This window comes from Cnephaeus nilssonii (assembly GCF_951640355.1).
Source record: "Cnephaeus nilssonii genome assembly, chromosome: 14".
Lineage (NCBI taxonomy): Eukaryota > Metazoa > Chordata > Mammalia > Chiroptera > Vespertilionidae > Cnephaeus > Cnephaeus nilssonii.
The window spans coordinates 47367011-47388494 of record NC_137085.1 but is presented as its reverse complement, the minus strand read 5'-3'; the positions used below and the strand labels follow the sequence as shown (position 1 = coordinate 47388494).

Below are 21484 nucleotides of genomic sequence, written 5' to 3'. Positions count from 1 at the left end.
CAGAGTGCACGAATTCCATGCACTGGGCCTCTAGTTTTGGAATATTCAAATTGTTTAAGTGCCTCAAGATTTATTGTATTCATCTATATGTGCACATCTTCCATAGTAGAAATGTATGTTTCACGTATTCTTATATTAACCTTTTGCACTCGGATGTCGAGTGTAACTCGACACAGTTAGCATTAGAATAAAGGAATCGAGAAAAAAGCAAGCAAGTGCAAAGGGTTAAGAAAATTCAAGTATATGCAGTGATTATTTTGTCAAATAAAATGGAAGTTTTAGAAGTCATTTTTCTGATAAGTTTGGAATCATAGTAGTTGTAGCAGAAATAATGATCTGATTGCTGTTTTGTATACCTTTATAATTGTTAGATCTTTACATATGGTATTTCACTTGACTATTTGATAAGGTAGTAAAGGAAAATTCCACTTATCTACAAATCAGATTTCCAGCAACACAACCATAAGGAACATAGCCATAAGTCAAGAAATAAATGGAAACAGCTTCTTATTGAAAAACAGGTGTCACAGAGCCTGTAGTTTAGCTTAATTGAGAAGATGAAGCCATTCTCAAGCTATTTACCTAAAATATAGAAGCAGATTAGAGCCCACTTGATTCCCATGAAATCGTGAGATACAAAAGCAGGCAAGAGGAAATATAAGTAGACAGGGGTCTTCTATTTGCTTTGGGTTATTCAACACAGCAGGCTGCACTCCAGTAGGTCCTTTGAGTATCACTCTAGTGACTAGAATCTAGTCTAACACAGTTAAATAACTGGCTAATTGATGGAATTATAGCTAATCAAGAAGAGGTAAAGTACCCTGGTTAAAGAAACAGAAGACTGTATAATAGTTGTTGTTTTTTAATACCTTCTGCTGAAAATATTTTATATGAAAATAACTTACATACTCACATGTGGTAATCTTTAGTTTCCAATGGAATTCACCCATAAACTATTGTTTACCATAATTCATACAATAAGTAAATTAGGTTATTATGGAGTAATTTTTAGATCTAAAAACTAAGTAAAAATGTTTGTTGCAGTTTTATTTTTAATATTTAAAAGAAGCACGTAGAGGGTGTTGACACATACATTTTAGTTTTTCTTCCAAATCCCTGCAGCAAAAGTGGTGGAATAGAGCCAAGTGCTTTTGACAATGTGCTTGGCTGTGTTTGATCCCAGTAGCCTTCCTCAAAATATTTAACCTGCAGTTATCATTCCTTCAACAAAGACTTAACCACCAGTTGCATACCAAATATGCCCATCACACCTCAAAGAGATATCACAGAGTAATAGAAAGTTAGAGCTGGAGGGAAGAGATCACCTAGTCCAACTCATCTTCTTGCTGAGAAAACTCAAGTCCATAAAGGGTAGACAACTTATCCAAGGTCATAGAGCAATCAGGACTAAAATCCAGTCCTCTTGTCTTTATTCTTAGGTGAATTCCACCCTTAAATGGATAAGATAACCCAAACAGAAATGTACACCTGTAATGTTTGCATATGTAATAAAGGAAAAAATCATACTTTAGTATGTCCGAAATATGTGAGGGAATATGTCATTTCCTCCCTCTTCATATAGTCTCTCCACAGGAATTGGATCCTGTGACAAAAGGAACATTTGTGGCACTGGGACGAGGGAAGGGGGGCTAGAGCCCTATTAGAAAGATGGTACAACAGGGCTACATTTGCTTTGGCTGTAGACAGATGTGAAAGCATACATGTTTCTCAGGAGAGAGTGGGGACTAGAACCTTTGTTATTAGAAGACCTTTCTTCATCTAGTTTTCATAGACAAGTGAGAAGACCCCTTTGTTTAACATTGGGAAGTATGCGTTCAAGTACAGGCTGCTTTGACACTTCTGCAGAATGTTGACGGAACTTCACTGAACCTCGATGTCTTCATCTGCTAAATGGAAATTAATAATAAACTACCTCACAGAAGGCTTTGAAGTTCAAGTGAAAAAACCGTATATAAAGTGTTCTTATAACTGGAAATATGCAAGTGTTAGATAAGTATTAGTTGCTATTATCATTATTATGCTGGTGCCCTAGAGAAAAATATTTCTTTAAGAACAAGGCTGTTTTGGATAAGAATGAAGCCTGGCAATTGGGCAAGTGTGGTTTTCATTTCTTTATACCTCTAAGCCAGTGGTTTTCAACTTTGATTGATGTAAATAGTTTACAGTTCCTTTACTAGACTATGAATTCCCTGAAGTCCCTTCAGAGCTAAGCACCTACGGCTGGTAAATTGCTCTGAGGCAGCTGAGGGTGGCAGGAGTTTTCAGTAGGAAGATGATCAGTGCCTGTGCGTTTGGCTTTTGGAGACAAATAAGGAATCTCAGCTTGTAGATATTTAATGTTCACTGTGCCACTGAAGCACTCCGTAATGTAAAGATATTTTCCATTGAAGACAGGAGAATCACAATTCAGTAACTATTAACTATAGTAACTAATGTAAAGTTTGATAATACTAATAAGAGTCACCACTTATTCTTCTATGAGCATTTATTGAAATTTGAAATGTTCTGCAATAAGCACTTTGTATGCATGAGTTTGTTTGGCAATTACATCGCTATTTACTGTTAAGGATATTGAGGCCCATTTAATTTTGCTGTATTCAAGAACCTCACTGATTCATTTTTTCCTGGATAGAGCCTCAGATACCCTTCTTTGTTTTTGTTGCTGCCTTGGCATTAGGTGGAGTCAGGTTGTTATTCTCCAAATAAAGGAGTGGAGGCATCTATCTAGAATCAGTTTAACAGAAGGGCTCAGCTATAGATAAAAGAGCTGTCATGAAAGTGTCATGCATATTTGTAACAAGATTAAATCAGTTCCATATAGTTAAATTATCTATGCAAAGAGGAGTCAGTGAAGAAATTTATGAAATAAGAGAACCCTGTCTGCCTCTGCACATTTCATCCTCAGCACCTAAGAGAGCACTGAGCATGTTGTCAAATAATGTGTTAAATGAATGAATGATCCACAGCTTTCATTTTAGCCAATAGCTTCAGCCTCCTTTCCCCACCTCTCCCAAATTTTTCCTAGAACTGCTGCAATTAATACTACTACCCCATTTGAATTTAAATTTTTCCTCCTTCCTTTGCCCAATTATACATGTAGAATTAATGAAGAGACAAATATTCTAAGAGCCACCAATAAGAATTGAAGAGATGGAGTAGCTAGCATTGACCAGCAGGGTGGATGTGGGAAGCCATTTAGATACAGACATATTCAGTGTGACATCAAAAAGTTAGTTACTATTCTGAAAAAAATGGCACTCTTATCATTCACTATTTTCTCTGATCTATTCACATTTATATCATTTGGTTCATTTCAGACCTCAAGACATAGAAAGACTTTCTGGGACAATATTTCCAAAGAGAATTTCAATATTCCAATAAAAAATTTTAACCTTTTGCCCTGATTATGAGCTCAATATATAGATTTGTTCATGCAAATTAAATGATTGCATACTTTCTAGAGTTTTACACATAATGATGACTGTATTTGCCTGTGCAATTCAGATTTTGCATTTGCATTTTTCACTTACTTCAAAGGGATTTTTCCAAATGTTCCATTTAGTCCTTCCACCTGGTACTGTTCATTGAATGCGGTGGTAAATATATACCATTCTTTGCCTTCCTTTGGACTCCTCCAGTGTCTGTACATGTGAAATTATTGACAGAATTAGATATTATTTTACAGTAGAGTTATAGCTGTCCAAATTCTAAATAACAGCTAAGACTACCCCATGGTGAAAGATTCCTAATAATTTTCCAAATTTTCTGTGTTAGTGACAGGTTTCATGCATGCACTCAGCTATTAAAGCATTAGAGTTTCTTTGATTTCTTAATCATTAACAACTTTAGCTCTGATTGCCTATGGAGTTGCAAGCTGTTAAAATTATCATTTGCCTCTTACTAACTTTGAAACCAAGAGCTCTTTCTTCATTAGATGCAGCACAGGTCTTTCTCAGAGTACAGGCAACTGGGGAGTGCTAAGAATCTACTATAAGGAAGCCTAATCTAAAAATAATGCACTTGTAAAATAAATGGGGAAAGGGAGTGAGTTCTGTTGTTTAAAAGATTACTAAGCTGTTTTGTTTTTAAAGGATTCAACAATTTTTTTTTTCAGTAAAAAATACCTCTGGTTTTTACAGTTTAGAATTTAAATAGTGATGATTTTATGAAGAAGGTAGAGACAGGAATTCTGAAAATGATTGTTTCAATTCTAAGACGTCAGTTGAAATTCAACCAGAGTTAAGAGAATGTTGAATTATCATGTAAATCAATAGATTATAAAAAATTGTGCTGGAAAAGTTCTATTTATGTGCAGCCTTTTCAAATCCATGCCCCTAAGCGCTATGCCTATAGTAAATGCTCAATGAATGTTTGTTACATTGATTTGATATATGTTAAGATCAATTAATAGTATGTAAAATGAAATGTTACTCTGAGCATTCATTCATGCATTCACCATACATTCAGATATATTTACTTACATTCCAAATGCATTTTATTGAAACCTGATGACATTTATAAAAAAATGGCTTAGCTCTAATGTTAGCGACATACTTCTACAAAAGTCGGCTAAAGGAATTTGTATCAGGCCAAGAGTCTCCTATGGACTGGTGCTGTGCAGGCTCCTTAAGAAACATCTCAGAACTTGTTAAAATAACCAAATCCTAAACCCCATTCCCAAGATTTTGTTGCGTTGACCTAGGATGAGGTTAGCATTTGAAATTTATGGAAAACTACCCAGATACTGACATACCTAACATCCTATCCTATGTAATAAAAGCCTAATATGCTAAGGATCCGGTCATCTGGTCATCCTTTCAACCAATCAAAGCATAATATGCTAATGATATGCTAAGTCCGCTCAACTGCTTGTTATTACATGCACTGATCACCAGGGGCAGACAGTTGACCAGTTGACCAGTCACTATGACATGCAGTGACCACCAGGGGGTGGATGCTCCAACTGGTAGGTTAGCTTGCTGCTGGGGTCCTGCTGATTGCGACTGAGCAAGATGGGCCGGACATGTCCTGGAGCCCTCCCGCAGTCCCTCCCTGACTGGCTAACCTGTGTCCCTCCCCAGCCCCGTGCACTGGTAGGGTCCCTCGGCCTGGCCGGTGCCCTCTTACAATCTGGGACCCATTGGGGAATGTCAGAGAGCCGGTTTCAGCCCGATCCCACAGGCCCGGCCAAGGGACCCCACTGGTGCAAGAATTCATGCACCAGGCCTCTAGTAATATCTATAACTGTTTCTTCCAAGCAAAATCAGTTACCACGAATATTTGTTTAGCCTATTTTTAATGTTCCTATTTTTGACTTCCTGTTAAACTCCATCTTTCTCCGGGAAGACCCAATCCTCTGAGGTGATGGCAGGGATAGGATTTTTTTCTTAGAGCATCAGAAATATGACCATCTAGCTTTCCTCAGTCCAATATTTGTGATTTCCGGGAATTCCTTCTAAGTACCAATGCAATGCCAGACAATACACTGTTAATACCACATGATTTATTAGTTAACACAAAGCAGGAAAAGCTAAAGTTAGCCCTACCTGGAAGCTCTCTCATATTTAGCTCCCACTAATACTGCTCTTGTACATGAGCCATATTCCTGTGCTTCTTGATGTCACTCTTTATGGCACAGACCCCTCCCAAACTTGTCCCCATACCTTTTTCTGAGGAAGTACAACATAAGATTCTGGCTTATACAGAGCCTATCAACAGAGTAACCAAGAATGGATACACATAGTGCATCTTTGCCTGATCTACTTAATCCGCTATTTACCTTGCTACCCTTAATTTTATGATTAGAATCAAAACACTAATTTCTCAGTTCTATTTTCTTTTTTTTTCTTCATATCTCCTATATAAATTATGTATTTAAGTACTGACCTGCAACATTTCTCCAGAATTTACCAACTAATTTTCTTTTTTTCCTATAAGCTAATATTGATGCATTTTTCATCTCCTGTGTAATACACTGTACATATAATCAATGCTTCCCTCTCATATCATTATTATTAAGTATAATGATGCATTAATTATAATGAATTATGATTTTGAGTGCTTGTTAAAAATATAATCTTTCTTTCCCTTAGGAACGTTTATATCTACATTTTTCTAAGGGAGCAGATAATTTTACTTGTAAGCTTGCAGGCTTGCTAAGTACTATATGCAAGAAGGTTGTGACATAGCATCCATTCTCTAAAAACTCACAGACTGAGAGAAATGTGTCATTTCCTTTTATGGTGAAATTCCACTTGTCCTTGATATTTGTGCCCATTAAGCATTTGTGAAGGACAAAGGAAATTTGATGAAGCATAGCTTCGAAAAATCTCATAATTACTCACTAATTTCAAAATTTAATATATTGGCTCCTATAGGAAACATTTCCATTTTCTATTCTTTAGAGTAAATCATTCAAATTCCTTTAACCATTTTTGTTTATTAACTCTGTGAATGTCATACTTAATTAACGTAAATGAAGAAACATGGTTAAGCAATTTTAGCCTATTTTATATAAAATATGAAATTTCATAGCTGATAAAAGGAGGGTAAAATCAAATGACACCTGAGATGGACCAATGAGGACAGGAAACTTTGTTAAATTTACTTACTAAGAATAAAATCATTCAAATTTTCTAGACAGAATGGTTAACAACTCCCCCACAGAAGTACTCAAAGTATTTGCCTCAGAAAGATTTTTTTGCCTTGCTAAGATAATTTTTAAGGAGGAAAATGAAAAAAAAAAATTATTTTTCGTAAACAGCATTTCTAGAACATTGCAGTACTATCCCTTCTGCCATTTCTTGGTATGAACCAATTGACAAGTACTTTCTGATGGTTATTCCATTAAATAAAAGAACATGTTTGAGTTCTTTTATGTCATTAGAAAATAGCAACCAACATTTTGGTGATGTGGAGTCATCACTCAAGTGATAACAAGGGTGAAGTGCTGTACCCTTTTTTCACTGTTCATCTTCTGACTTTATTTTTGTCATTTTAGAAATAAATATAAATATCATTATGAGTGACTGCAATTTTTCTTTGAAGTTTCATTTATCTAATTTATAATTAATGGCATTCAAGATTGAATCATTCTTTAAGGCAACTAAAGCATTAGTTTGTATGATGTTTCACCAGGACTATTCATTCTGTATCTGCTATGAGTGCAGCCATCTTTGAGTTTATCCTGTTCATGTATTACGGACATTGTCAGTCACAATAATTCATATTAATGATCCACTTGCCTTATGGTATTAATGTAAGATTCAAGTGTCTGGAAGTGGTTTTGTCTATAAGTATAATTAGAAACGAGGGGGGAAAAAGAATGGAGGGACAGACATCCTAAAGTGAATGATGGTATCTCTAGGACATAAATCTCAATTTTTCTTAGTTTTTCTAAATTTATGAAATAAAATAAGTTTAATCTTAAAAAAATCTTGGAAAAAGAAAAATTATAGTTGATGCTTTCTTTTTTTTAAATATATATTTTAGATTTCAGAGAGGAAGGGAGAGGGAGAGAGAGATAAAAACATCAATGATGAGAGAGAATCATTGATCGGCTGCCTCCTGCACAGCCCCTACTAGAGATCGAGCCCGCAACATGGGCATGTGCCCTTGACTGGAATCGAACCCGGAACCCTTCAGTCAGCAGGCCGACGCTCTATCCACTGAGCCAAAGCAGCTAGGGCTGATGCTTATTTCTTATTTTGTATTTGTTTATCCTAGCAGGGTTGCCCAGTTTTTAATATATTTTTTATGTCTTCCAAGCAGGCTTTCCTTCTTGCCCATGCTACTGAAACATTTTTTTTCTTTCTTAGCAGTATGCAAAGTTCATGAGTTTGTATGACTAGGACCTAAAGATAAATACATAACTGTAGGTGACTTTGGTTTTTTTTTTTTTTTTTCTTTTTCTTAATTTGGTAAACTAGGCTTATGGATGGATTCTTGCATGTGTTTTGCTGCAAGCCGATACTTAGGGTTTTTTTGTTTGCAGATATGGAGAAGAGTTAAGGGAGACGAATGTGTTGAGATGCTTGGGAGGTTTTAAAAGATATGGTAGAGTTGATAGGCTGATTCATATTTTAGAGATATTAATAAATTGAAAGCCATTCATCAACATTTCTCAGGCCCTACCTCCTAGATCTTTGTTTAGATTACAATCCAACATATTTAAAGTGTTTCTACCTTGACCCATTGGCCATTAAAAGTTATATTCAAATCATTAAAACTATAACCATGAACATCTTTGCCGTTGGTGTCCAAACAAATGCCTCATAACCCTTTCTTAGGTAGATTTCTGAATTTTCAAAAATGGGTCTTCTTCCTAGCCCCTCACCCTTGTTTCTTTTCACAATTGAAACTTTCTTCATTTTAGCTTTATGAGACTGTCAAGGGAAAAGAATCCTACCTAACTATCATGAAACATTAAAGAAGACAGGATAAAATTGAATGCCTTGGGAGTTTTGTGCAGTACAAAAAAGCAAGGAATAATTTGGTTTATTTGTTTTTTCCCATCTAATATTTTTAGGTACAAGCCTATGCAGAAAGTGGATGGGGTTGCAGATGGTTTCACAGGAAGTGGTCAACAGACAGGCACATCTGTTGAGCAAACTGTAATTGCCCAAAGTCAACATCATCAACAGTTTTTAGGTATGTTAAGGTGTAATGCATATTAGTTGATTTTGAAGACAAGAGAATAATAATAGTGTTTTCTCCAAGTGAGATTTCTATTATAGATGTTAACCAAATAGAAAGACTTTTTTGTGTGCTGAAACTATGCACATTGTATGACATTTCCAGTTCATTTATATTTTCTCATGTTCACTAAAGCTTATTTTTAAAACTCTTGAGCTATGTAGGACTTTTAAATGTATATAAATTAAAGGCTATTTGCTGTGAAATTGTTTTTCATACTTTGTATTAATTGGGCTTTTTTAAAATCATAATTGTGTTTTGTGTTTTTTATATTTCAGTAGTAACTTAAGTTCCAAAAAGAATTATTTTCTATGTATAAAGTTACCTGTGCATACAGCCTCAGATTAGAATAAAAGTTATTATAAGCTTTTAAAAAATAATTTATTCTTTTAATTAGATCACAACACTTCCTTTTTAAAAAAAAAATCTTAGATGATATACATGTTTCTCTTTATTTAAAGAGTTAGGAAGTGGAACTTGATCATTTTACATATACTTGTCATAGCCGAAGGTGCAAAAATGTCACTTTAATTTAATTGACAACTCTTCTAGTGATGAACATGCATAATTTCTATACAGCAGATCAAACAAGATGAGTAGAAGCTGTCAAGAGTGTGTGTGTGTATGTGTCTGTATGTGTTTATGTGTCTATGTGCACTTTCTGAGAAAGACAAGTTGGAGAAGTTGAAAATATTATGGCATCATTTCCCAAACTAAAGTCCTTAGGTATATTCTTGTGGGCCTTTGAGCTCTCAAGAAGAATATTTTTTTATTTCATGTTTTTTATTTTAACTATTATCTTTTTAAAAATAAAAGCATATTCTAGATCACCTAGAAGACAAGAAGGAATACTGTTCTGCAATTTTAGTTTCCACATTTGTATTTGAATTTATGATAAGGCAGACTCCAAAGTGTATTGCATTAATTGCCCTGAGCTATGAGAAAAGAACAGAGAGAGACTTACTATATAAATTACGCCTTCATCCCAAGGGAAGGCTAAATGCTGCCCCAGTGCTCAGTGTGGAGGAACATTTCACAACCATTTGAATAGAGAAAGGTAATGGGAGGTCCAGCCACCAGGAAGTACCTGTTGGTATATAAGCACATCAAACTCAAAAGGTCCTGTACCACAGCAATCACTACCTCAATCATGTTCCATACAGGACAACAGCATCATCCATCATATCAAGTTAATGTTGTTGAGTTTAATGTTATTCTTGTAGTTTTCTTTGTCTTTATTTTGTAGGTTTGTGGTTTATAATTGTATAGGAGGTTTGAGCATGATGAGTGTAAAGCTAGATTTTTTACATACTTAAGTAACATAATAGTAAAAATAACCAAAATTGTTTCTGGCTAGCTTGAAATATATATATATATGCCTTATATTAAAAGACACTATGATATGATATAGTAATAATGAAAATTTAGTTTCTCCAAAATTTTTATCTTCCCTCTTCTTTTGAGCTGATGATGTTGCCAAGTTTTGCTTGCAAGTACTAATATAAAAAATCCTTGCTCTTTGGGCCTCTGATCTTTTATGTATTTATTTTTCCTTTTTAGTTTTCTTAAACTTTTCTTCATTAATCTGTAATTGGCACCATCCACAAAGCTTTATTCTGTTTTGTTGTCCTGGTAACAGATGCATCTCGAGCACTCCCAGAGTTTGGAGAAGTTGAAATCTCTTCTCTGCCAGATGGTACTACCTTTGAGGATATCAAGTCACTGCAGAGTCTTTATCGAGAGCACTGTGAGGTAAGTCTTTTCAGACATAGTACAACCCCGTGCTGAGTTTTGCTAGCCAACTTACCAAAACAAAATAACCAGACTTATTCCTAAGGGACATATAAGTTAGTTCATATTTCTTTGAGCACCAAGAAGTTAATTTATCTTCTTGTCTCAGAGTGGAAAAGTGAGGACTATAGGAAAGGGAGAATGAATTTTACTGTCCATTTTCTTAGCCTATTCTAATGAATCCTTTGGTGCATTCCACTTCGAGGTTTTTATCCTAGAAAAAATGTGTACATATGGATGAAGAGATAAGTGTACAAGGGAACTAATTTACTGCATTACTGTTTTCAATGCAAAAGCTTGTTTATAACTTCAATATCTAGTAGGGAACTAACTAAATAAAATATGGTATAATCTATAAAGTGAAATATTATGCACCATTAAAAAGAATAGGCATGTCTAAATGCACTAATATAGAACAAAGATAGGATTTATTTTCAAAGGAAAAAAGCAAGATGCAAAGCAGTGTGTATATCATACTATATTGTGAATGAAAAACAACATGTATATACATCTCTCCAGAAGAATAAACATGAAAATGTTAATGGTCATTGATTTTATAAAGGAAACGGGGTGACTGGGTGGCAGGAGAAAGAGCCCTAATTTTTCAATGCATCTTTTTTACCTTTTGAATTTTATAGCATTTTCTATCAAAAATATTTTCTGTAAGTGTTTAATAAAGCACCTCCAGGGATCATTGAGGCTCCAGTGTTGTTTTTGTGGTCATTAAAGTCCCTCTTTTTATTTTGCATCCCTACTCCCATCCCTTTCTGAATATCCCACCTCAAAATTGGCTACAGGAGGGGAACTCTCTCCAAGGCAGCATGCCATGTACCTGCGGCTCATTTAGTACCGAGGGAATGATGGATTACAAGGAGTTTTCATAAGTGCCTTTCCTTTTGAAAGAGGAGTCTGTTTAGAATTTAGGTAGCTTTATTCCAGGGCTATCTGTGATCTACTTAGAAGTAAAAGATAATCCTTTGGATTTTACAGGCTGTCCTCCTGACTGCTGACAATGCAGTATAGTGAGGAGTCTCAGTTCATAGCATTCACAGATTTTCCATACTCCAGAAATAAGAACTGCTTGAATAAATCTGAGTGCTTGTCAAGGGTGCTAGATTATTAACAACCAAGGGCAAGCTCTCTCTTTATTAACAAACCATGTGCCACATTGTTCTTCAGCTTATCCTGCCAGTCTGTTCCCAACATTTCTTGCAATGATGAAAGACACTTAATATATGTTTTTGTTTGACTACTCTGCTTTTCCTAGTATTAGAGAATTTTTGGATGATACTTGTATATCTACGAAAATTTTCTTTTTACATATATATCATGTATATATGAAGATTCTCTAACCATTTTCTTATTTCTCTGTGCTCTCTGAACCTTGCTTTAAGCAAACCAGTCTACACAAATATAATTTGTATTTCTTTAAGTTTCTCATACTTATTCAAAGTATAAGTTGGAGCAATATTATTTACATTACAAAAGAATGTACAGTCAGATTATTCAAAGTGAAAAACTCCCCCAATAAGATGAAAATATTCTTTGGGTTACAACATTTTCATCAACATTCTAATTTGTAGGATTACTCTATATGAAGAGAGATAGACATGAATGATAATTAATCTGTGTGCAGTCTATAGAATGAGCCCAGTTTATTTCAGAGTTACCAGAATTCATGCCACCTCCCATGGAGCATAGGCGCAAATCTGAAAAAGAAGAATTCTATTTTTTTCTGTGAAAATTCAAAACTTTTGAAGTACAGATACATGAGTCATTTGCTTCAAGCCAGTGGAATATGCACTATTTTAAAATATACATGTCTATGTATTTTGATATGAACATATTTGAAAATGGGTGATTGGACAAAGGATACGTGTTTTATCCATTTGTAAAACTGCCTCAAGAGGCTACTGCAAAGAATGTCCTTTTCGAAGGCATTTGAGATTGACTTGAAGAGTCACTAAATTTAAGATGCACTGAATTACTTGCTTTATTTTATATCATGTTTACTATAGTTTATGTTTTAAAGAAAGCTTAACATACCTATTTTGCCTATCATTTAAAATTATCATGATTTGTTTATCAAAGATATTGTGTAGGTATCACTAGTTTTAGTTAAGGAAAAGTATAATTTTCTACATAAGGTGCTACAACACTATTTTTTTTTCTTTTAACATACACATAGTGTTCTTACAGCAATCTCATGGATATAAACATGTAAGGTATTATGTGAGATATTAATAGTTGCTTCATTAATAGACCTCTCTTGCAATGTGCCTAAGCTACAGTTGAGAAAGCAGCTATAATTACCTGTCTCTTGAGAAGGTTTTAGTTCTTGCCTAGGATGAGGAACATCTATATACCCTTTACTTGCAGGGCTTGCACTTGCATTTTTATCGTTACTGATATAAAAGGGTGAAGAGTATGTTAACCTTTTGAATTTTACACCATTTTCTAATTTGCTCCCTTCCCTCCATTTTCATTACTAACTACTTGGAGCTTTTCGTACTAGTTCCCAGAATATGTCCTAAACAGATTTTGCTTAATATTTGAATTGTTTTCAGAGTTTTTTTGTGTAGATCATCAGTTATTCTCTGAATCATACATAAGGCCAGTCTACAGAGGTAGCACAGACTTCAGAATTATGACGTTATATTTTTCTCTTTTTGCCTAAAATCCTCAGATTGACTCCCAGTTTTTCTCTGTTGTCGCTTAGCTTATGTGCATTTTGTAGATCTTGACTGGGCATCTGTTTCATTCTCAATGCTGAGGACATCAAGCATTCTATATTGACAACTTCTGTCTTTTATGCTCAAAATAATCACAGAATCATGTGATCTTTGCACAAGTTATTATTTTATTTTGTGAAAGTTTTATCTAAAGGTAAATTTATAAACTAATTGCAAGGGCAGGGCAAAACTAAATATGATCATCAGAAGTTAATGGAAGTGGCAAATTTTACCATCCTCAAAAAAAAAAATAATAATCTCCTAGAGCTGGATAATGGCTCTAGTAAGTAAAATTAAGGAGAAGGTAAAGCCCCTGATGCAAGATTAGAAAAGGGGATGTTCTTAAAGCTGCTCTCAAAAGGGCATGCGCAGAATAGGATTGAACGGGAGGCATTGCGTGACCAAAGAGGTGCTCGCTGTACTCCCCTTCTGCCCGGCAGGCTATCATCTGAAGGCCTTCCTGACTGTAGTTTGTGACCCAGCCTCTGCTTAGCTGGGAACACTTTGGAACCCATGGTCAGTACCTTTCGACAGAGCTACTTTAGCCCTAACTCTGTCTGCCACACACAAGCACCCCCACACCCTTCACTTCTGGCCTCTTCGATGGCCAGTGGACACATCCAGCTCAGTGAGGATTGACGTGAATTGAATCTGTGTTCTGTGCCCTCTGCTCTGAGAATAGGAAGAATGGCAGCAACCCTGGAGGCAGAGGGAAGCAGTGGGTAGAAAGAAATGAAAGAAAAGTACGGGAAGAAAAAGAGAAGAGGGAAGCAAGCATGACCCTGGAGGGATGGGGGAGGAAAGAGGTGAAAGTAAGGGTGAGATCTGAGGCCATTGTGGGAGGGATACCAGTCGTCCTGCCTAATCTTTTAAGCGTTGTTTATCCCCCCCTTTTCCCCTAGCTAATCCCTTTTGTTTCCCTACTTCCATTGGCCCAATTTAGTCCAGTTTTACCAAGTTAAGTTATGAGCCCAAAGGTATTTATACCATTTAAGTCCCTTTACATTATGTTCTCCTCTCACCTCCACATAAGAAATATTGTAAGGTATACCAATAACCATTTTGTTTCTTAGGCAATATTGGATGTTGTTGTGAATCTTCAGTTTAGCCTGATAGAAAAATTGTGGCAAACATTCTGGCGCTATTCTCCCTCTACTCCAACTGACGGCACTACCATTACTGAATCAAGGTCAGAATCAATAACCTTTCCAGTTCATTTTCATGGCTGAGTAGATGTCACAGCTAATAAATTAGAAATATGTATACCAGTTGTGAACCCTACCTGATAACATTAAATGAATAGATTGAAATAAGTCACAAACTGCTCTCTGGAGGTTTCAGCGTGTTTACAATAGCTCCCATTTTATTGCATTGGGGGACTGTGGTAGAGCTATCTCATCCTCATGGATTTAGTATCATATATGCCTTTCATACCGTCAGAAAGTATTAACGTGCATAGGCAGCTCTGGGGGAATGTTATATATATCCAGCTGTATGGCACCAGTGCAATGGTGGTATAGTTCTAACCTCAGTAATATTTGATAAACTAAAACTATTTTTAAAGTCCATTTTCTTTTTTATCCTCATTTGCCATCTATTCATTTGCTACATTTATTCACCCCAGCAATCTGAGTGAAATAGAAAGTCGACTTCCGAAAGCAAAGCTGATAACTCTGTGCAAACATGAGTCTATCCTGAAATGGATGTGTAACTGTGACCATGGGATGTACCAGGCTTTGGTGGAGATTCTCATCCCCGACGTCCTTAGACCTATTCCTAGTAAGTTAAATGCAGACAAGTACGGATGCTTTTGTTCTCATAAATGCCACCCAGGAAGTTTTGGGAAGTGACATTGCAATCCAGAGGGATTCTAATTGCATTTAGATTCGCCACATAGAAAACATGCAACACAGAGTATTGCCTGAAAGCAGCCTAGAGCAGAACTGTAGTAAAAGAGGAACAATGATCTGGTTTTCAATCTTTAGTAGTTTTCTTTTTGAAAGAAAAGCTAACCTATGGATGTGACAGCCCAATGACTAATTGCAAGAACACTTCCAGGCCAGTCAAGCACGTACAAATTATTCTATCCAAGGACACAGTTTCCTCCCTAAAGCCAAAATTTTTGAAATCTGTAATTGCTAGGCCAGCTTCTTTCACGGTTGCTTTTGATTTGAAATGAATTTATCTTGGTTTCCACTGAAGTTGAATTCTTTTATAAAAGCATTTCCTTTGTCACCTACATCATGTTCTGAACTACAAATGCAGTTTCCATTTAACAGCAATACTTAACTGGCATTTTGAGAGAAAAATCTATGTTACTACGCAAGCATTTTAGTCCCACCATGAAGCAAACAGGAATTACATAGATAAGTTGGATTAAGTGATGCTTGCTTCTTACACTACCTTGCAGCAAACAAAGCTATTTTCTGCAAGTGTCAATATAAATGCCACTATGGATGCTTGTGTTAGCGGCAGTTGGAATGATTGTACGCTTACATCTTCATGAGCACATACTAGTGACCTTAACTTTTAAAGACTGGGGACAGACTTTCCACTGTAAAGTGACATTAGTAAGGTAAAAGCAACCTTTTAGCCTGTGAAATCGGCAACCGTGTACTTCAAGTACACCATTCACAGGTGATTTGTATTAAGTTATTCCAGGCAATATTTAGGGATTGAATAGAACAAAAGGTGAAGAAATGAACATTTGTATACTGATACTTGCTTTTTTTCTAAATATGATAGATAACAGTGGAGGATATGAGTTACTTCATATGTTCCTCACCACCTTAAAATATATGCGTAGACACACATTTACATACAGTATCAATGAACACACATACATTTGTATATAAATTTATTTTTTAAAAATCCAACTGCCATTGTCTCACATTTTTATCAATTGCTAATGTTTTATACTCTCTCTGCACTATGTTCCCCTCTAAGCATTGATCAAAAATAATGTTGTCATGGAAAATTTCAGTGTGTAAATTCTCTACTGATTTATGTTTCAGAATCTGATTTTCCTTGTTTTCAACTCGCTCCCTGTGCTCTGAGTTATAATCTTTTAAGATGTTTAAGAGAAGTAGCATAGGTAGCCTATTACACATCTTCCCACCCACATATAATTTCTCTCATGAGATATAAGAAGAGATGTCAGTCAGCACTTTCTTTTTTGAGGCAAATCAACAACATCAATATTCATGAAATAACTCTAAAATCTTAAACTTTCATGTTAGCCTCACAAGTCTTTAACTTATAAATTCCAGTTTCCTAACTTAAATCATGTATCAGTTTTAGTTAACTGCAAGCCCCACCATTTAAATACAGAATACACTTGACCTTTGTTTTTAAATTGTGCTTTAAAAACCAGTTTATTCTGTCAAGTACTTTGTCTCTACATTCAGCAGACAACTCAACTTCAGGAGTTTTTACATAAGTATAGATTTATAGTTTCTCTGAAATTACAAGGTACATTAATGAGCCAAGTAAATTTAGAAATTTATTTCCCATTCTATAACAAGACTTAACAAAATAAAGCTTAAAATAGAGTTTAGATAGCTATCTTCTGATTGTATGCATCTTAATATTAATCATGAGTGGGTTGAAACAAGTTGCTTTGCAATAGATTTTAAATTTCAAACATCCATTCATGAGAACAGTTGTCAAAGTTAATGTGCACAATTTGATCTGACAGGAACCCATAGAGAGAGAAAACGTAACTTTATTTTAAAAATTGTTATTTTGTGGCTACTATTACTTCACTCTACCATTTACTGTCCAGATGGGATTCCTTTTTTTAGCCAAAAAATAGTCTGCATCTCACACTAATTTAAAGTCAGTCAGCTTATCTACTATATTCTAAAATACATTTATCTGAAAATGAAGAAAAAGTTAAGTGCAAAGAATTGTATAAGAACTCGACTGGTAATACTTAATGTACAATTTTTAGGTCTATTTAAAGGTGGCCCAACATGTCATTTAGTACAAAAAAAGTAAAAACTAAAAATCATTTGATATACAAACATATCTTTTTATTTTATAATCTCCCTCACATCAGATTTGTCTAGGTAAAACTCATTAATGTTTTAAAGTAACTTTTCCTGGGTCTTTTTTTTTTAGATTAAACAATTGTTACATATTAATTATAGAAAAATGCAAAATACAGATAGCCAAATTGAATCTTGCAAAAACTTTTACTGAGTTTCAAAAAGCGTCGTTAATTTTCACTCTTTTTCATTTCCATTCATGCCTGTCCTTCATGATTCTAGTACATAATGCAGCAGGAAAATACTTTTCTTTATTTTTTTCTTTTTTGGCTAAAGTGGGAAACTTTGGAAATTTCAAAAGATTAGGTCTCAAGAAATTTCCAACTCAGTGTTTCCAATAGATGATTCTCATGGTCTGCACTTCTCAAGTGTTTTTCCTAATAAAAAATTAGCCATTTCAGTTTCTCTTTTGTCATTTGACCAGTTAAATAAGTCATTGTTTAAAAATAGTTGTTTTTATGATTGGATTAGTAATATTTGTATCATTTGCAAGTAATTTGAGTAGTTGTCTAACTGTGCTTTAACAGAAGTAATAGAGAAGCATGTCAGATTCATTTAAGCACAGAGAGAAAAACCAAGAAACTTAATCTCATCATTAACATTAATATTTTGGGAAGCCTTGGACAAACATGTAACTTCTCTGTTTCTTACAGTAAACTACCAGTTGTAATACCTACCCATAAGATAGGGAACCCACAAAGACTTAGCTGTGAATGCTCAAGTATTTATTAAGTGTCTTAAAGCTGCTCCCTCCACTTTGGCACAGATGAAGGGAAATGCTATTGACTGAATTACTTGTTGAATAAGAAAAGAATTCTATCTTCTCTTATTCAGCAATCTCAGTAAACAGATCCCTTCTTGTAAAATAGTCAGTCACCCCTGATAATGCTTCTAATCGCTTTATGGCCATTATAAAAAGCCACTCTCATGGGATCTACCCCTATTTCATGTTTTAACAGATATGTGAAAAGTATGGACTGGACTAATTTAGGAATATCTTAAGAATATTGGTCTTTGTGAAAGTAATTTTATCACACCGATCTTTTATCTCTACCTTCCAAGTGAAATGGAGAAGTTATCCAAAATTTCAAGTTAGGCCAGGTTAATTTTTACCTTATTTTTCAATAAGAGTGAGAGAAAACTACTCTAGCTGGCATGTTCTAATATAAATAGAGGCTTAGAAAAAGAGTGGAAGCTTTGCATGAACCTCTTTTTTACTAAAAACTAAAAGAAAATAGGTTAAGAACTTGAAAAATCAAGATGAAGAACTTGTAAAGGAAAATAGCTTTGAGCACAGAGCTGTAAATAAAAAGTGTTTGTCTAAGAAAATTCCACAAGTATATTCACAACTGGTATATGTTGTTATAAGCAAAAATGTTTGAATATTTTCATTTCCCAACCAAGTAGCATTAGTATCTGTGAACAAAATAGCTTTACAAGGAAAAACAAAGCCCCTAAAATATAATGCTCGAACTCTTTCAAGGTTAGGAATAATGTTAAATAAAGTCTCATCAGTGAAGACAATATAAGTTCTGTGCTATTTCATGTGTCGTGTATGCATGTTTTCCCTTAATCTAGCTTAAACATTAATGTTCTTTTGTATCTTTTTCATTCTGCCTTTATTCTTTAACATTTAGGTGCCTTGACCCAAGCCATTCGAAATTTTGCAAAAAGCCTTGAAGGTTGGCTTTCCAATGCCATGAACAATATTCCACAGAGAATGATACAAACCAAGGTATACTTTTATATCTTTTCATATTCTTTTGTTTTTGGAAATTATTCTGGACCATGTGTTTTATATGTGCCCTATGAAATAGCACTATGTAAAATGTTGACAAAATAATATATACTATTTTAAATTTTATTTTATATTTGTATTTTATAACAATGTGATAAAGAACTTGCACAAGATATACTTGATAATAATCCTTTCAAAAGACTAGAGAAGCATTTTAAGCCCTTTTTTAAAGTATATGTTTCAGATTGCTTAATTTCAAATATTAAATTAAGAATAGCCTAGAATGTTAAAATAGTTCCCATTTAAAGGATTTTTAGACTCTTTAAGTCCCCAGCTATGCTCATTGTGTTGTGAAAAGTTCATGTAAATTGATATTCTTTTACAATTTTTAGGATGTTTTGTGGTGTATTTTTTAAATGCTGGAGAGTGCTTTTGTAAATCAAGTAATCACTTCTTAAAGTGAACAATTACCTCATTATTTATCTAGAAATATGAATTCTAGTCTCCACTTTGTCCCCTACTAACTGTGTCACTTTAGGTTCATCTGTGAACATGCCCCATGACAGGATTGAACTAATTTTGTCTAAACTTTGGTACCAAAAATTACACTTCTGGATTTTTGTCAATGACTATATCCACTATCATACTCCAAGAACATACATTATCTTTGAATTTGGGGCTATAATTGATAGATTGCAGCTCTTGCAGCTGACAAATTCATTTAGGAACATAAGTAGCTCCCAGTTCTTCCTGTTTTGACTAAAGTTTCACAATAATACTTTCTAATTCTAAACATATAGAAAAAAAAAACATTTCACTGATATTTCACCTTAGATTTTTGCTTTAGAATATGCTGTCAATCCAGGAGAGGTAGCCACATTTGGTTATTGAATTTTAAATTTAGTTTCTCAGTCACACTAACTACATTTCAAGTGCTCCATAGCACCGTGTGGATAGTGGGTACCGTATTTGGCATCATGTATGTAGCCTTTTCGTCATTGTAGAAAGTGCTCCATGGCAATGCTGTTCTAGAGTACCACATCGAGGTGGGAAAGCAAAGAGGGTGCTACTCGATTATGATGGCCAGAGGAATGTTTTCCAACTTGCAAAGTTAATCCTATTCATAACAGTATGCCAAACAGCTGAAAGCAACTCCCTACCCAGTGTCATCAAAGGCTGTGGTAGAAATCTAGCTGCAATATTGATCATTTCATTGATCTCCAGATTTGATTTGATTTACCTCAGTGGAGAACACCTTCTGCTATTTCTCTCTCACTGATGTGCAGCATTATTTTTAGCTGAATACTCAATTAATGAAGACAATCTACCCTGACAAAGGGAACAGAATAGTGAGATTATAACTGGCCATTGTTATAAAAACACCTGGGTTCATACATATCCAATCACTATAATATAGTTTCTTTGTAATCTTGAATGAATTACTTAACCTGTTTAAGTCATAATATGTGTTTAGTAGGATGGTTATGAGAACTGAACAAGGTAATATATTGGAGGCACTTAACAAAGTGCCTGACACATAGTATTCACTTGATTAATATAAATTATGAAAATGGGGGGTAAGGTATTTTTTTGAGGACATGTGAACTTCCCCAAAGATCTAAATAGTCCTAAAAATCTCACTATCAAAATAGAGCATTCTTTGACCTGTGAACACCTTCTATCATTCAACCAGTTGCTTCTTCTATGCCCATAGAAATTTAATGCCATGCCATACTTTCCTATAAATATATTTAAATGCTCATTAGATCTACCATGCATGCTAGAAGTTTCCATAAGAGTGTGAGATTTAGATATTTATCTAGACTTTCTTTTTGCATTAGCTTTAATCTCTTTCATTGTAACCTGGTTCATTCAGGGTTGCAGCAGGAGACAAATGGTCTATCTGAAGGGAAAATAATTGAAGAGGGTTTAAGAAGGGTTTATTTCCAAAGGTGTGAACAGAGTTAAGAAAAGGAATGGTAAAGTACCTCAGGAGTAGCAATAGTGAGAAGTCCTGAACATGCCTACATCTAGAAGGGAAAGAAGTGAAAGTTGTGGCATTAAGATACTCTTCTTGCTACAGAACTGTGGTCATAGAAACGGAAAGCATTTTCTGCCAAAACGGAGAGAACAGAAAATTCGGGGAAATAAATACTTAATGACTCTTTATTCCCATCCTTCAGTCTTTTGCCAGTGCCCATCATTGGAAGCCAAATGGAAGCCATAGTGTAAGGGAGGTGGTTACTATAGTACATTCAGGACAATCTTCCTGAGCACAGAGCAGCATAGATAAGGATGAGAAATAGATTTTGAAGAGCAAATGGAGATTTCCTGACTAGCCCTGTTACAGAAATTTACATTCTGGAAAAGAGTTCTTGTTGCCTGTATCTGATAAGTTTATTAGCTACAAAGTTGCAGATAAAGGCTATGAATTCTTTTGTTTTACCTCAGAATTACCC

The 21484-nt window shown here is 34.8% G+C and overlaps 1 protein-coding gene across 13 annotated transcripts in view; it reads left to right on the top strand.

Annotated features, from left to right (window-relative positions):
• The window catches only part of RFX3 (regulatory factor X3), a 291507-nt gene that overhangs the window by 230211 nt on the left and 39812 nt on the right, over positions 1-21484 (top strand). For all 13 annotated transcript variants that reach the window (XM_079790204.1, XM_079790195.1, XM_079790206.1 and 10 more), the window contains 5 exons: positions 8549-8670; positions 10355-10467; positions 14312-14427; positions 14863-15017; positions 18925-19022. In XM_079790204.1, coding sequence (XP_079646330.1) covers positions 8549-8670; positions 10355-10467; positions 14312-14427; positions 14863-15017; positions 18925-19022 — 604 coding nt within the window. The remainder of the gene's footprint in view (positions 1-8548; positions 8671-10354; positions 10468-14311; positions 14428-14862; positions 15018-18924; positions 19023-21484) is intronic.